General features: G+C 37.6%; 1 protein-coding gene across 4 annotated transcripts; it reads right to left on the bottom strand.

Moving 5' to 3' along the window:
• Nucleotides 1-827: 827 nt before the first annotated feature.
• On the bottom strand, nt 828-17,218 carry LOC127449276 (ubiquitin-protein ligase E3A-like). Of its 4 annotated transcripts, none has more exons than XR_007898703.1 (12): nt 16,444-17,218; nt 15,439-15,511; nt 12,739-13,052; nt 8,771-10,017; nt 7,376-7,520; nt 6,876-7,081; nt 5,309-5,473; nt 5,052-5,207; nt 4,896-4,969; nt 4,372-4,515; nt 1,939-2,272; nt 828-1,851 (listed from the first exon to the last, which is right to left on the bottom strand). XR_007898703.1 is itself a non-coding variant. In XM_051712603.1 (11 exons), coding segments are annotated over exons 2-11 (2,574 nt in total). In that variant the 5' UTR covers nt 15,441-15,511; nt 16,283-17,218; the 3' UTR covers nt 828-2,151. The 4 variants fall into 4 exon arrangements, 2 of the variants coding, with proteins under 2 accessions (XP_051568563.1, XP_051568562.1); XR_007898702.1 differs by having other exon boundaries at nt 2,064-2,272; XM_051712603.1 differs by having other exon boundaries at nt 828-2,272; nt 16,283-17,218.
• Between the last annotated feature and the right edge of the window lie 504 nt (nt 17,219-17,722).

Genomic DNA, 17,722 nt, shown 5'->3' with positions numbered 1-17,722 from the left:
CTGACCCGTATCTGCCTGATTTTATGCACTATTGATTAGATAATTGCATGGATGATTGTTGGTGCCAGACTGGCTGGTTTGAGTATTTCTGTAACTGCTGATCTCCTGGGATTTTCACACTATAGAATTTACTCAGAATGGTGCCAAAAACAAAAAACATCCAGTGAGCGGCAGTTCTGTGGACAGAAATGCCTTGTTGATGAGAGAGGTCAACAGAGAATGGCCAGCCTGGTTTGAACTGACAAAGTCAACGGTAACTCAGATAACCACTCTGTACAATTGTGGTGAGAAAAATATCATCTTAGAATACTATTCTGAGATGCGGGTTGGCGCTGTTTTGGCGGCATGAGGGGGACCTACACAATATTTGGCAGGTGGTTTTAATGTTGTGGCTGATCGGTGTATGTAACTGAACTTAAGCAGCTTCACTAGATTTGGCCTTCTACAGGAAGAAGTGAAGAGCTTGAATATTAAGACTAACTATTGATTAATTTTCTTAAAAGTCTGATGTGAAACACCAGATCACACGCAAAAAAAGCAACAGATTGAATCCTAAAAAAGTTTATTTTATGCTAAACTGAAGATTAGAGTTCAGATAGGAGCTTTATTTCTATTGACTGTAGTTGGAAGGGTGAAAACTTTCTATTTTGAGTTAAATTAAAAGTTTTGGATGGTGTATTTGCTCACAATAAGAATAATGTTTTTGGTCATACCATTTTGGATGTGTTACAATATTAACAAACAGTAATGCATTTTATGGTTTTATTCCACCACAGAAAAACTAATGCTGCATCACATCTTCTCTGCATCACAATTTCACACTTGGCTGTTTGTTTTTCAGTTTTGAATTTATTTAAGAATAACCTGACACAATCAAATGTTTTAATTCTCAATATCAAGTTCTGTTTCCCCCTTTTATGTTAGCGCCATCAGCAGTGGAACAAACCACAGTCACATTTAATATGCAAGAGGGAAAAAGAAAAACAAAAGTGAAGAGGGCATTGCTAAAGTGGGGTTCTGCCGATTCTCAGCATAAATGTTTGGCACTAAATGATAGTGGTAAAATGTGTGCCAAATTCCCCTAATTTTCCTCCAACAGTTTAGCAATTTGGGTCAGACACTGTGCAGAACAAAAACAAAGCAACTAAAATATAAACAGTTTCATCATGGTGCACTGCCAATTAGTTTTCATTGACTAAAAGTCTGCCATCTTGAATTAAAACAGAAAACAAAATGAAACACTTTGAGGAAGCTGGGCTTAGTGAGAGTCTTATGGAAGGGTTCGATTTCTCTTTTGCAACACTACAAAATTTTTGTCAGGAGTGCACAGCGAGTGTAGACTGATAGCAAACAGATCAAATACAGAGAGAAAAAAAAAAAAGAGAGTAAGAGAGCCGAGCTCTGAAGCAATATGCAGAACACTGGCCGTAAAAGAGCAGCGCAGCTTGCCAAGTGGCATTACAAACAATGCAGTTCCTCAATAAATACAGATTCCTGGAAATCAAATTGAGACTGGAGCTGCTCTTTACCTTTGAAAGCATTGCTGCAAGTGCGTATGGACTAGGGAAGACCTATTAAACATAAGCAAAAAAAAATAATAAAAAATAAAAAAAAAAATAAAATGACAAAGGGCAGATGACAAAAAAAAAAAAAAAAAAAAAAAGCTAAGAGACATTCTGAATTTTGAGTTAAGTGCACTTTCACATTTCAACCATAATATAACAATAAACTTCCACCTCCTTCCTTTGATCTTTTTGTTTTAAGTTTAGATGGTGATCAGTCCTGCAGGTGTTGAAAACGTCTAACCGTCCCTCCTTTTTATGAATTGAAACCAAAGAATGAGTCGATTTCCTGGCAGACATGACAAAAGAGATTTTTTCCCTTAAAATAAATAATGCTATATCTCAGTGCATACAAAAAGGGAACATTAACACTTACACAAGAGGGAGAGAGCCAAGAGTCCAGTGTGGTTTTATCTACTATTTAGGCACAGGCACACGGTCACCAGAACTTTCCCATTTTAACCCATTTCAAGTTGCCTTACATTTAAACTTGATATTTACTTTTTAGTTGTTGATGTAGCTGATTTCTCCTTTGAAGGACAAATGAAACCTCTGAGGGTGAGTGAGTTATTTTGCTGATCCTGGTGCCTCAGAGCATGCCGAAGCCTTTGGCATAAGTGATGGCTTTCAGAAGTCTCTCTTTTAGTTTCTCCTTGGTGGAGTATTCAGGGAGGAGCAGCACATTGAAGCAAGTATGAGAGGTTGGTAACCTGATCATAAGAAGAGAAGAGGTAGAGAAATGTGTTCCATGTGTCTGACATTTACTCAAATGAATGTGGTAAAATTGTAACTCTGCTTGAATGATGCCACTCTTAAGAGTCATAGCTCAGTTTGGATTGGAAAAATTCAGTGTTGACATAAATGAAACAATGGAAGTCTATGGGGCAACTGTTGGTTGTGTGGTTGCCCCATAGACTTCCACTGTAAGAAGTGCATCATTGTCAACATATTTTTTTCTGATCAAGTATACATATTTGTCTAACTTTTCTGGTTGCTGTTGTTCTGAAAAAAAATATTCTCTTTCTCAACCTTTCACTAGGAGTTGGATTTTTCTTGATTTTATCACAATGAAAGGTTGAAAAGTAAATAAGGGTTATTCAATGTCAAATCAACCAAATTTCAGAAACTTCCCCAACTGAAATTTTAGATTTTGTTTATACTTTTTATGAAGATAAACATAAATGATTATGAAAGCCAAAATATTAAATACCCTGGATCAATATTTAATGAGTTAAATGTTAATGACTTAACAATAGTTAATTTTTGGACTTATTAAAATCAAGATACTGACATTATTGTTCACATGAGAACAAATAATAGTACATTTCTAGTTTCATCATTATAGGGATAGTTCACCAAAAAATGAAAATTCTCTCATCATTTACTCACCCTGATGATATCCCAGATGTGTATGACTTTCTTTCTTCACCAGAACACATTTGAAGAAATATAATGTCTTAGCTCAGTAGGTCCTTAAAATACAAGTGAAGTGCGATTTCTCTTTAGGAGCTCTAAAAATCACAGACAGTCAGCATAAACGTCATCCATATAACACCAGATGTTAAATTAATGTCTTCTAAAGCGAAAAATATCAATATTTAAGTACTTTTTTAACTGTAATCAAATGCTTCTGGTAAGCTTCACGAGGTGGAGTTCAAGCGGTCTCTCGTGTGATGAATTTACATTGCCATGATACAGATGTTCTCACGTTCTCCAGTTGGTTGAGACATCCAGGATAAGCACACAAACGCACCATTGTGAGTAAAGAAACAGATAATATACAGATCTAAACCAAAATCAACCAAGCTACTTACAGCGTTTCTCCGACTCACTTCTAAACAACGCTGCTCTTCCGGGTGTGATGCACGTGCCTCAGTTCTCATGTGTTTCAAATGCCAATGCGATTACGTCACTCAGAAGCGCATTCCGCTGCAGAACGGAAGCATGATTTAGAGTTAAAAAAAAGGTCCTTAAATATTTATCTTTTTCGCACCAAAAGTGATCGTATTGCTTTAGAAGACATTAATTTAACCGGCGGAGTTGTATCGATGACGTTTATGCTGACTGTCTGTGATTTTTGAAGCTTCACAAGAGAAATCGCCATCCACTTGCATTTTAAGGACCTACTGAGCTGAGAAATGTTTCATTTTTTCTTCAAAATTGTTCTGTTGAAGAAAGAAAGTCATAAAGTAAATGAGTAAATAATGAGAGAATGTAAATTTTTGGGTGAACTATCCCTTTAATTATTCTTCAGACCTTTGTTTTGTTGGACAAGAAAAACTAGCTTCATAATGTGACCCACATTTCGTTTTTGTCCATTGAAAATGGGTAAATTGTAACAATTCATGGATGGAGCCACATTGAGGTTCCCATGGCTCTGAGAATTAACCATCTAGGGCCTTAAAATAAGACGAAACAAAACGTAAAATTACAGGCACTCTAAAATTGGTAATAAATATTAAAAAAAATTTTTTTTAAATTCCTAACATTTCCAGGCTCACACCATTGGCATATAATGTAACAACAAGGGGTGCTGAAGTCAACTGATTTTAGTAAAATACCTACCTATCTCTCTGTATAAATAAAATGATGATGTTGCCACCTTTCAACAGTAATTTATTTGACCTGTAGTTTTGAGCCGGGGACTACTGTTGGAGTTGACATGGAAAGACCCTGTAGTCCCCCCCACTCCCCCCCAGTTGACAATGCAGTGCTACAGACAACAGTTTTAATAATGTATGGGGCAAAAAACAGACACCATAGCTGACTGACAGTGTAGAGAGGCAGTGCTTGCCTTTATAGGAGTTACCTGTCTGAGTCAGGGCCATTTTTGGCGATAATCATCTTCAGTTTGCCTAAGCCTCCAACAGGAGCTCTATCTGTGCCAGTGGTGAACTGAAGAAACAGCCTCTTCTGCTCCTGCCCAAAAGAGTGCACCGTCTCCCAGAAATCCCTGATAATAATATAAAATAACACCTCTTTTTATGATCTGCATCAACAAACACTATCAACACCTTTTCCTCCACTTAGGTAAGTAATATGGGTTTTTCAATGCCGATGCAACATCAATTATCTATTGACGAAGTTGTCGGTAGACCTAAAGAACGAACACTTCTATTATGAGCCAAGAGAGCACTGCTTTTGACCGATAATCTCAAAAATCGCCAGTATATCGGCCTATCATAAATTACAACTATACGGTTAGTAACAGCTTAACACAGAAAGATCCATAAAACACTTAAAAATGCAATACAAAGTTCCTGCATAATAAATAACATTCCATGTATCCAGAAAAATTTGCAAAACATTTATATTTAATAAGCATTCACATACTTAATAATGCAGGAGTCTTTGTTGTATCCACCATCATATTCTGTACTTTCTTCAAGTGCTTGAAAGTCAAGATTCTGTACGAGAAAAACAGGTTAATATGTATGAATGTACCGCATATGTAAGAACAGCCTGGAAGTTCAACAGTAGTCTACTCACCCTGCTGCCACATATAAGCAGCTCAATTTCCTCTGGTCGAAATAGATACTTCAAAGGAGACTCGTTAGTAACCATGTGGAATCCTCTTCTGAAGGCCTTGAACTGTTTCTCCACACTTTTGTTCAGCATGTACTCTGCATAGAGTGCCACAAATTCCTGCAGAGACCCACAGGATGTAAGACGTATATTGGCACATCTGAAAAGGTTTGTAAATGTATGAAAGTAATATTGGATGTTTCTCTGAAAACTGAACAGACCTTTCGGTTTTCATTGGTAACTGGAATTTTGTCGCCGCCTTCCTTTAAATCATACATTAGCGGATTTCCAAACAGGTCTGTCTGTGAGATCTGGAAGGTAATCATCATGTCATCTTCTACGTTACCCTCATACTCCAGAAGATCCTTCAGACTCTGATAAAGAACCTGCAGAAACAGACCTCAAATCATTCAGCACTACGATGAGTAGGTCAGGTCTACAGACATTTTAAAGGAGTGGTTCACACGAAAATGGCAAGTCATGTCATCATTTATTCAACCACATATAATTCGAAACCCAGACTGTTCTCTTTTTTCCCCCCGTGGAACACTAAAGGAGAAGTTAAGCAGACTGTTTCATTAAAATGAAAGGGGATAGGTTCCTTAAATGTTCCACACAAAAAAAAAAAAGTCTTACATGCTTGCTAGCTGTTTGTAACTGCGTATTCCAATTTATCTGAGTAAAGCCTTTTTGTTTAAAAGTGCAGAAAGGACAGCTTTACTCTTGCTAGCCCTGCCCATCAAATGTCCACTATGTGACAATGACAAAGCATTGACTGGCCCCAAATATTTTGATGAGCAGTCAGCATGTGCTAAAGCCATAATCATCCCCGTCACTAAAGCGCTAATGTATTTTCCAACATCCCCTCCTACAGCCACTGCTCTCAATCTGCCAGTGTGATGTACCAGTGTTGAAAGACAGCGGTTTCTTAGTATGCCTCTATTATGACTGAGGACAGAATATACACACTTAGGGGCCATTCACAACAAATGCGTACTTGTTTAAAAAAAAAAATAAAAAGAGAAAAAAAGATAGATACAGCGCAACGAGTAGGGCCGAACGCATGCGTCTCAAGACGTGTCTTTAACAGCTGAAGTTCTTTTTAACTTGACGTGCCCGAAAATGCAGCGCTCCTGTGCGAGACACTGAAAAAACAATATGATGTGATGGTCAACTACGTCCGTCTAGCGCATGTTTACAAAGGAAAACAATTGAAAAACAGCGCAATACAAATACATTTGGAGTGAACGGCCCCTTACTTGTAACAAGCTGAAAAGTTACTTTTTATCAAAACAGAACCTTACCGTCAACAATTTACAAGCAGCTGAGATGTTAAAAAAAAAAAAAAAAAAAAAAAAAGCAAGCCTGTGTTTCAAGCAAGCCAAAAAACCTTTATCTTCAACTTTATGCCATAGTTGCAAATACAAGTTGTCTATGAGACCTATAATTAATGCTATCATTACTGTCACCCCCTCCCAACCCCACAGATCAGGTAAATAATAGTTGTTACAACTAGTGGTCGACTGATATGTGTTTTTCGATGGCTGATGTGATAGCAAGTGAGCAGTGTGTCTGATGGACAATATCATTTTCATGGTGATATTTAATGATAGCACATGAGACATCCACAAAATGTTCTGCCCAGTGGAAAAAAGTACTGCACACATGGGAGAAAAAATAAAAATAAAATATTGGGTTACAGATCTAATTTTCTAGTTAGAAAATTTTGGTGTGTCCAAAACAAATGATCTCAAAAAGAACAAATAAATGTAACCAGGTATGTATTACCGGATGAGAGTCTGCAAGGTCTCGAAACGTTCCTTTCTTTCCCATTAGTTTTCTGTAAACCACCATAGGGAAGTGTACGTCAAGAATGCAGTTATTGTAGATAGCTAGGCCCAAGACAATGCCTATCAAGGTGAACTGGCCTTCATTTTCAAATGATGAAGGGTTGTACCAGAAAAGTTTTGTGCTTTCATCATAGGCAAACATGCCTGTGGGTAAAAACGGAAAGAGAAAGCATAAGATAGATCTGATAATTGCAATCTCACAATCACTGAAATCTAAATCTAAATTGAGGAACTGTATAAGATAAATTCTAAAAGGAAATTTTAAATTTCTTTTATTTCAGATTTAATCTATGCCTATTAGGACATAATAACGTTACATTATAAAATTATACTTTGAACATTAATCTATATTGCACTCACTGAACTGCCTCAGAATGCATAAAATAGAGCCAAATGTTATGCTGCATATCTTAAATAGGAATGCTTTATGACAATTACCTATATCTGGGTTAAAGATCTCCTCTACAACGAGTTGAAAGAATTCTTTGGATACTCCTCCTTCGTCTACTCCTTGCTCACCCTCAAACTCCACATACAGCTGTTTCTTCAAGTCTGCTGGATTTTCCATGGCAATCATCTCCAGCTGAAACCAATTAGACAGATTTGATCATGGAATACATTAATTTTATGTCCACAAACATACTTTGCACAAGTGACATCCATTTTTGTCCTCTTTAGTCATCAAAAATGTTAAATAACAAACAATAAGCAATAGTTTTTAATAAATTAAAAGGAACAGTTCACCTCAAAATAGAAATTATGTCATTATTTACTCAACCTAATGTGGCTCCAAACCTGTATGACTTACTTTCTTCCGTGGAATACAAAAGGATCATTTTTAAAAAGTCTTCCCTCTTCTGAAGCACAACGATCAATTGTCTTTATTTACTCATTTAATTTAATCAATCAATTAAAGGGATAGTTCACCCAAAAATGAAAATTCTCTCAACATTTACTCACCCTCATGCCATCCCAGATGTGTATGACTTTGTTTCTTTTGCTGAACATAAAAAAGATTTTTAGAAGAAAATCTCGGCTCTGTAGGTCCTCACAATGCAAGTGAATGGGGACTGAAATTTTGAAGCTCCAAAAAGCTCATGAAGGCAGCATAAAAGTAATCCATAATACTCCAGTGGTTAAATCAATATCTTCAGAAGCGATATGATAGGTGAGGGTGAACAACAGTAGGTGGCGATATGCTTAAAGAATGCGAATCGCCAAAAACAAATTAAGTAGTATGTGGAAGTGAAAGTAGAGATTAACAGTAAAAAAGGACTTAAATATTTATCTGTTTCTCACCCACTCTTATCATACCCCTTCTGAAGACATAGATTTAACCACTGGAGATTACATATAGATTACTTTTATGCTGCCTTAATGTGCTTTTGGAGCTTCAAAATTTTGGTACCTATTTACTGGCATTGTGAAGACCAACAGAGCTGAAATGTTCTTCTAAAAACCTTTGATTGTGTTCAGCAGAAGAAAGAAAGTCGTACATCTTGGATGACATGAGGGTGAGTAAATGACAAGATAATTTTCATTTGTAGATCAACTATTCCTATAATAAAGAGCTAAAATCTAATAAGAATTAAAAAACAATTCAACCTCAATGGTTCTCATCACCATGATGTCATGTTACACATGTGGTCACGAGACACGATGACAGCCAATGGGGTTTAATGTTATTGACGTAGTTGCCATATCTGATTCACCTTTCCATAGAAGAAAACTTGAGTGACTTTATGAGGAGTAAATAATGACACATTTATGGGTGAACTATTCCTTAAAGTAACTGATTACAAAATTCATTGTTCCATGCCCTTCTGGACCTACCCTGACAAGAGCATCATCTATGACGTGGTCTCTGCGCACTTTGAGTCGCAGATAGGGGTTCAGCTGTTGTCCCTGCACCAAACTGTAGAGGGCAGTAATCCTGCGCTCGCTGTACATACGGATCCGGTTATCGTAGTACAAGCCTAGATTCTTTGTCACAGCATTAAGAATGAACGGGCAGGTCATAAAGGAGAACTTGCTCTCGGTCTCCACCTTAAAAAAGGTGTAATCTTTGTCCATTTCCAGCACCTCATTAAGCGGCTCATTGATGAAATCCTCAAAGGGGATAAGAGGTTTTCGGCAGTCCGAGGCACGAATGCCCAGTTCTGTCTCCAGTGGGTCCACGCGTGGGCCTTTCTTATTGCGTCGTTCCTCTCCCAGCAGCTCCTGCAAAGTCAGCTCGCTGGACTCTGGGATCGGTTCGTCATCCTCCTCCTCATTGTGATCCGTGTCCACGTCGCCGCCCAGCACATTTGCATAGTAGACGATTTTCAAGCACTTGGTTGCTGCCACCACACCATCATCCTCATTGACCAGGTTGTCGCTGCTGAACTCGTTGCTGATGACAGTGTAGGTTATAAGCTGCTGGAAGGTCTCGACAAGACGTCGGATCTGGTCTGCACCGTACTGCGACCACAACCATGCAAGCTTGGCCAGAGCCGGAAGAGGTAGCTTGCTCATGGCCTTGCAGAACTGAGGCAGGGCGATCTCCAGGTATTCCGGACTGTGGAGGTTACTGTTCTCCATGACGATAATGAAGACATTCAGGTAATTAGGGTCAGCGGCGTACACGTTGTGATAGGTAAGGTCACACTCTACATTGGGCGACAGGTAGACTAACGCGTTGAGAAATGCAGCTTCGATCTTCTCATTTGATAACAGTTTGTCGTACACTCTTCTAACTGCCTCAATGTCTACAGAAACTTCAACAGGGCCCAACTTTTGGACGTTGTTTTCGCCATTGGATGGCCCATCTCCACATGATGCCGAGGCCTCGGATTCCACCTCCATGGCTGTGGATGAACCAGAGGCTGTCTCTTTCTCATCTTCATCTTTGTCCTCATCCTTTGCCTGAAGGGACTTGAGCTCCTCCTTGGTGTGCTGTTTTGCCTTGTGGAAACTCTGGACGAGGCTCTCTGCACTTGAGAAAACCCTACCGATAACACGGATTAGAGGAGAATAGTCTCCAGTTTCACTACAGAGGCTCAGGATTTCATACACCTTCTCCTCCGTCAGAGAATTCAGATCTGAATGGTAAAGCATAAACAAAACATGGATGTGGTAAGTTTCTTCAAAGCTATGGTTCAAAAGAGAGAAATGATACACCATTGTACTGCCTGCCAACATATCTGATCTCCATCCTTTAAAGGAATACCGTCATCATTTACTCACCCTGATGTTGTTACAACAATAATGTTGTTGTATTATTTTCTTTCTTCCCTGAAACTTTGTTCATGTGAGAAGCTTGATTACACTTCCTTGTGCCTGACGCATGTGCATTTACAGTGCTCTAGAACATGCGTCAAGCACAAGGAAGTGTAATCAAGCTGCTTTCATGAATTCGCTAAGAAGACTGTCAAGATTTATAGTGAAAAAGGAGTTAAATTATGGTTTCTCACCTAAAACTGATCGTATCGTTTCAGAAGACTTTGGATTAAATCAGTCAAGTCATATGGATTACCTTTATGCTGCCTTTAGGTCCTTTTTGGAGCTTTGAAAATGTGGACCCCATTGCATTGTATGGATATAAAAACATCAAACATCTCTAAAAATTTGGAGTTTAACCAAACTCTGTAAGTTCTCACGGTTCGGTTTGAATAACGGATTTAGGGTCACGGTTTCATTACGGTACAGTATTTGCAATGTTCAGTAAAAAAAATATTACTTAGAATACACTATGTGGTAAACACTTCAACAGCCCTTAATAAAAATCATGGTTTTACTACAGTAACCAAACTGTAACCATGGTATTTGTAGTAAAATCATAGTAACCACAAAATCAACATGGTTACTGTCATGGTTACAATATGAAAAATACAGTATTACGGTTGTAAAACCATGATTTCTGCTAAACAAACAAAACAAAAAACAAAACACAGTGATGACAGTCATGGTTACTACAATATTACAATAGTAAAACCATGGTACATTTTCGGTAGGGACCTTACCCAAAAAAAAAAAAATTCTCTAATTACTATATCAACATTTTAACTTAATACCTGCATTATTACACTACATGCATCAACATAAAGTGCATTTCAAACTCAACACCATATATTCAACATTCGGAAGCTGTACATCACTAATTGAAGGAATAACTTTGCTATTAAGATGGGTACGAGAAGGACTGTCAAAATAGGGCTCGAGTGTTTTAATCATAAATGAAAATCCCACATCCTTATCACCGGAGTAGGGCAAAATAACTTTGGCAATGCACACCCCAAGCACTTTAGTTATTGTTTCATGTCTGTCCGATCTAAGAGTGCCTGCTTAAAAACAAAAGGGAGTGTGTGCAGTTTCGGGCTCACCTGTGGCTCTGTGCACGCACCCGGTTGATGTCTGCGTAAATTATTAATCATATATCAATATATCACCAGTATACGACACTCGCGTTGAGCGATGTCTGCAAACAGTGCCTGTTTTGTAAACATTGTAAACACTGTTGTAATTGACTGCAAAAAGAAAGTGTTCCAGACAGGAGATTTGAATAACGCAGTGGGTTCCTCTATCAGCGACTTGTTTTCTCCACTTGCCATTTTCAACCACACACAACGTGTGCAGAACTGTGATGTCATCAAGTTGACCCACGTGCAACATAGGTGGAGCGTTTCCATTTACAGATCCATTCAGGTGCAATAGCAGAGGTTGTAACCGTGTGTGTCTATTGGATGCTTAGTTTCTTTGGCAAACCTTGTGCTCCAGATGCATCATTAAACTTGAGGTGAACCGCGGTGAAAAATGCTTACTGAACCGTGGTTGGCGAACCATACAATTTGTTTTTTTGTTTTTTACAGAGAACCGTTATAACCCTAATAAAAATGTGTGTTCCACAGAATTAAGGAAATCATACGAGCTTGAGACGGCGTATGGAGGAGTAACTGATGAGAGAATGATAATTTTTAGGTGAAATATTCCTTTAAAATGTCAAAAAAGTAGTCCAAATGACTGGCACACGATATTTTGAGTCTTTTAAGAGCTTTGTTGGAGCAAGAGACTAAAATTTTAACTGTTATTCACCAACAATCTTCCCCTCCGTCTGAGCTCACAAATCTAATTTTTGATTGTTTTCAATTAAGAAATTGTAGCATCAAGCCAGGTTTGACATCACTGACAGCAAAAGCCATTGGTGTCACATGACCAATCAGGTCACTTTAAAAACATAATGGCAAATTAAAATTAATAGCAATGGCTTCAGAAGACTTGGAATACAGCACACCAGCTGCATGGATTACTTTAATGATACTTTTGTGGTGCTATTTTGTACTTCTGGAGCTGAAAAATATCCTCCTCCACTTTCGTTATATGGAAAATAGCAGCTCAGACATTCTGAGCAGTATGTGCATGCATCTGGAATTATTTGCACTAATTAGTGGGTCCACAAAGTGGTAACACACAATTGAGCCACTGCGTTAACGAAGAAGTGCAAGATGTAATCGCTGGTAAACAACAGGAGATGAAGGTGGAAATAACAACGGATGTGCACGTCAAGAACGCATGTGTGATGAGGTCAGAAGATACCTGCATTTGTATAACTCGAGTCTGAAGGACTATCAAGACATCTTTATGGGTCTAAACTCCTGAAGAGAAATAGTCCAGCATCTCATAGCAGTCGTAGCGCGCTAACCACCTGTGTATGCGCACACAGTCAAATGGAGTATACTTTGAAAGGCTAAGCGTTTGACTATACACATACGCAAAGCGTTCGCGTCAAAACCAATGTATACTTTGGGCTTTACTGCAGTGCTCACCTCTAAAGTCCTCCCTTGTGGCTTGCAGGTCCTTATGGTTCATCTTCCCGTTACTGCACGCAGAGAAGTTGTGAGCTCCTTTGGCACTGTTCTCCGGGAAGGCTGAACTGGCTCCTTTCTTAGAAGGATGAGGATCACACAGTTTGGCATTATTCTTATATAACTCCAGGGCCTTGATGGCCGCTGCATTGTTATCCATGCGCTGGAAACCCGGAGAAGAGCCACAAGCCTCATTCGTGCAGGCCTCATTTCCACAGCCCTCTGTTAACTGGTGGTAGTAGCGCTCAATTAAATGCTTTGCAGCCGCTCGCTTCCTGTACCAGACATTCAAACAGGACAGCAGGGGGATTAGTATGGTTCAGTCTCGAAAATAAGTTCACAACAGAACAAATCAGCACCCTCCATTTCAGTTAGCAAACAGACATTAAAACATGACTGCTGCGTACACACAAAACAAACTTACTCTCAAAATGACAAACGATTTCACTGACTTTATTACTTCATGCTATCAATACACATTTTAAAATTCAATTGATGATCAAGCATTTTAACTGAACAAGTGTTACAACATATGCATATTGATTAAATGCAAGCATTATACCTTACTGCATTATTAGAAAAGGTTTCTAAAAATTGGATGACAGGAATATCCCTGGGGTAATTCTTAGAAAACCTGTTCAGAAAATGCCCTGGGGTCCAATGTTACCCAAAAAACAAACTAAACTAATTCAAAATTATATTTTGCATATAAAAAATAAAGCCTATTTTTAGAGCCATTAAGATTGTTTTGTGACGTTTTCATGAGAGTTACACACATTTACCCATTTTCCGTAATGCGAAAAAAGACTGTCAATGTGATACTCATTCCTGCAATGTGAAAAAAAAAAAAAAAAAGATATTTGAATTGTAAAGTACTTATACATCACAGTACTGCTTTCGTACTGCCTTTTATTTTCGTATACTTTCATGAAAAAAATTGAACGACAGCATTTTTTTTACCCCTGTAATGCAGTAAAAACTTTACTGTTACATTAATGCATATCAACATTGAAAACAATGGGAATAGTCAAAATGAAACATCTAGATGCTTTACAGTACATATGTCTTGAAATAATGTCCTAGAAATAACAATAATTCCAATATTCTAATAATACAATGGATTTTTTTTTTTTTTTTTTTTTTTTTAAAGGATTCACTTTTTTTTTTTTTTTTACACTATGAATCTCCACTCAAATTGTTCTTTTTAAAAAAATGTTTTACTATAAATCTCCACTCACTCTGTTCTATTGTTTTTGTGGATTCGCATTCTTCGTGCATGTCACCACCTACTGGTCATGGCTGGTCAAAGGTGGAAATTTATAGTAAAAAAGTACTAAAATACTGATCTGTTTTCACCCACATATATCAAATCACTTGTGAAGACATGGATTTAAGCACTGGAGTCGTATGGTTTACTTTTATGCTGCTTTTATATGATTTTTGGAGCTTCAAAGTTCTGTCCACCATTCTTTTGCATTGTATGGACCTACAGAGATGTGATTAGGGCTGCACGATTATGACAAAAATTGTAATCTGCCTTGATATTGTAATCACAATTGTTAATTTCGATGAACAAAATTTACATTAAATTCCTTTTTTGTGTGGGGCAACTTACAATCCATTTTTTATGTAAGCTACATCTCCAAAACTAAGAACTTTGTTCCTTAATTATCGCTGTTATATCATTTTATTATAATGGGAGGGTTTAAGTTTTGTTGCACCATTACTGATAGGCTTATGTACTCAATGATCATGTCTGCGATTGGTTACAATGCTTAACCACTCAAAAAAATAAAAAAATAAAAATGTATACAAAATTTTACTCAATGGGTGTAGATCGAAATGGAATGCTGTAATTGACACTTTTCACAATTGGTTAACTGCAGCAGCCATGATTGTAATCTCGATTATTTTTTAGATTAATTGTGCAGCCTTAGCTGAGATATTCTTCTAAAAATTTTCTAAAAATGCACGTTCTGCAGAAGTCATACATGGGTGAGTAAATGAAAAATTGTTTGGTTAACTATTCTTTTCGTGATCCTAGTGACGCCTATGTGTAGGCTTCATTTTCTTTATGCAAAATACAATTGACTTTTTTTATTTTATTTTTTTTTACAGGTTTTGTGTGAATTGCCCCCTTAAAGATGCTCTAAAATGCAGCTATTCATGCAAAGAAACTTTCGCAAGAACAAAAATTACTCATGCAATATTCAGTCACTATGTATCATAATAAAGTACATTCAGTCCATAGTTACTCCTTCATATCACCATTGTTTTGGCTTCATTAAAATCCTGACTTCAAGATGCCACACTGACATTAAGGACTGCTCTGATGATAATGAAGAAGTTGTCTATGAATTATGCAAACTGTAAGACTCATAAGGGCTTTACAGACCTATGGTGTGGATACAGTGTGTACTGTACAGTGCGGATAATTAAGAAACGGACTATGTATTTTGTTAAGAAAAGCATTAAAAATATGTTTTAATGTAAACACCCACCAAAAAAAAAAAAATAAATAAAAAAAAAAAAAAAAATAAATAAAAAGAAAACACTGGCAATTTGCACTCCAGTATTCTACCACAGCAAATAGAAAAATACTGAATAAAAACACAGTCATATTATGTTGGAAAACACAGGTTTGTAGACAAAGACACTTACATTAGACTTGCTTAAGGTTTCCAATATCACACTCCTCTACAGCTCTGAACCAAAAGGTTGTCAGGTAGCAATCCTGCAGTGAACAGAGAAAACTTTTAACATTAAACCATCAGCCATATACTGTACATCAATATATTCACTGCTGTAGAGAAAACAAGCTCAAGACCATTGAGAAACTCTCTACAGTTCGTAAACACGAACCCAACGTGCTTCACGTCTAAAGAGAGACAGAATGTCAGCGTGGACTGTCTCAAATACTAGTGAGCTACCTAACTAGACAGCATTTTGGACATCATAGGCACGTTTAGAATGTTATGATACCCAAAAATGCTGTCTGTCTAGTCAGCTCACTCGGTTTTGAGACAAAAGCCATGTGTCAGCAATAAGAGTGGAGCTGTATAAACCTAAACTGAACCCAGAACTAAAAACACACTGTGTGGTTTCGAAATGGTAACATCCTGTCTGCCGGTAAACACTCGTGCACTCCGAGCAGGGGGAGAGGCCGCAAAGGGGCAGGCAGGGGGTATGACAGTGCACAAACTCCTTCAGCCCCCACATACACCCTCAATCTCTTATATATCACTTAAGACACATTAGTACACACGGGACAGTCAAGAATAAAGTGTTTAGATAATGAACGGTGCGTTGAAGGCAGACGGAGGGCAGCAGAACTAGTAACCTTGCAGCAAATATCATGAGGAATAACAGCAGGAAATAGCTGACTAACCAGTTAGCCTAGCTGGAGCTAACCATGAGCTGACATTTCAGAGCACGGACGTATTTTAATTAACGAGTCTATTTGCACAATCGAACGCGAGTGAAGGACTAGAGTAGAGGTACTTACGCGATTGGCACGAACTGGTTTCGCTTGTTTACCAGAAAGCCCTTCTGTCCCTGCCCGGAGCGCGTTAGCAGCGCGGCTAACTGGCCTTCAGCGCCTATTAAGAGCATTGATCGGGTGCGATTTGGACGGGAGGAGCGTGATTGAATGTTTTGACAGCTTACTTGTGCAGGTGTTCTGACGCGGGCGAATAAATCTGGCCTCTCAACATCACATTCGCTCCAAATGCGGCGTGTATTCAACTCCAGCCCCTCCACAAAATATTCGCGGCCATCTTGATCGACTGACGCAAACACAGAGAGCTATCCCACAATGCACTTCTGGGGAGACAAGGACGACCATCAGCAGGGCTGCCAGTTTGATTTTGAATGCCTTATTATAGCGAGACAGTGTACATATCAAATAGAGAGAATATAAAGTAAATGGAAATAGAAAGAATGAAATAAATAAGCAATTATATACTTGCAATTTTACAGCTCACATTTCTGCTGTGCAATGTGTCATTAATTAAATTAATTTGTTAGATGAATAAAAAGACCGCGATTTGCCCAATTTTTTTCTTCTTCATTTTGGTAACTTATTTAATGCTTCATATTTTTGTATTGCTGTACAAATATGTGTGCTAGGCTGTAAGTATTAATGTGCCTGAATGCGCCATGCTTTACTGTTTATTCATTTGTATTTAAAATTGCCATTATAAATGTGCATCTCTTGTGCTTAATAATAATTAGGCTATAATAATAAACAGAAGAATGCATGCTCTGACAATAAACAATAGCAGACAACAGATTGAACGATATGACACATGAAAGATGGAGCCAATATACACACAATTACGCTGAAAAAAAAATATAGATAGATAAATATTATAAAAAGGATATATATGTCATCCTGTCCTATGTCTTATTGTGTATTTCAATACATGTGCAAATCATTTATTATTAAGCAATATGAAATAAATGTATTATTCTGTCTCAGTGTCACTTTGTGTGTGTGCTTCTGTCACTGAAAACAAATCCTGTGTATGTGTGTGTGTGTGTGTGTGTGTGTATGTGTGTTTGCATACTTGGCAATAAAGCTCTTAACTCTTTCTGATTCTGATTCATAGTGGTATAAAGATTTTCCGAGGTATGCAAGAATTTTAATACAAATCTTACTGTAACATGAATAAAAAATAAAATAATTAAATAATAATAAAAAATTCAAGGCTCCAGCAGTTCAGAGTACCCTTTGCTTACTTACAGCTTTAAATTTTTCGAGATATTGAAACTGACATTGAACTGTACAAAACTGGTTATCCATTTTTTTCTGAAATACATTTTTCAAAAGGTTTTTTTATTAAAGGACAGAGAGCGAGTCACTCCATGTGACTGATATATGTGGAAATCTTTTTATTACAAATTGCTTGACCAAAATTATAGTCAGTAATGCAATCTCTTCTAT

This window comes from Myxocyprinus asiaticus, chromosome 12 (assembly GCF_019703515.2).
Source record: "Myxocyprinus asiaticus isolate MX2 ecotype Aquarium Trade chromosome 12, UBuf_Myxa_2, whole genome shotgun sequence".
Classification (NCBI taxonomy): domain Eukaryota; kingdom Metazoa; phylum Chordata; class Actinopteri; order Cypriniformes; family Catostomidae; genus Myxocyprinus; species Myxocyprinus asiaticus.
This window is presented reverse-complemented; position numbering and strand designations above follow the sequence as displayed.

What these genes read in the sequence shown, in the direction of transcription:
- LOC127449276 (XM_051712603.1), bottom strand. An exon ending in GATCTTTAACCCAGATATAG is followed by an intron (nt 7,082 to 7,375) that starts GTAATTGTCATA and finishes TTTTACCCACAG; the next exon opens with GCATGTTTGCCTATGATGAA. An exon ending in AATGGCCCTGACTCAGACAG is followed by an intron (nt 2,273 to 4,371) that starts GTAACTCCTATA and finishes TCTTATGATCAG; the next exon opens with GTTACCAACCTCTCATACTT.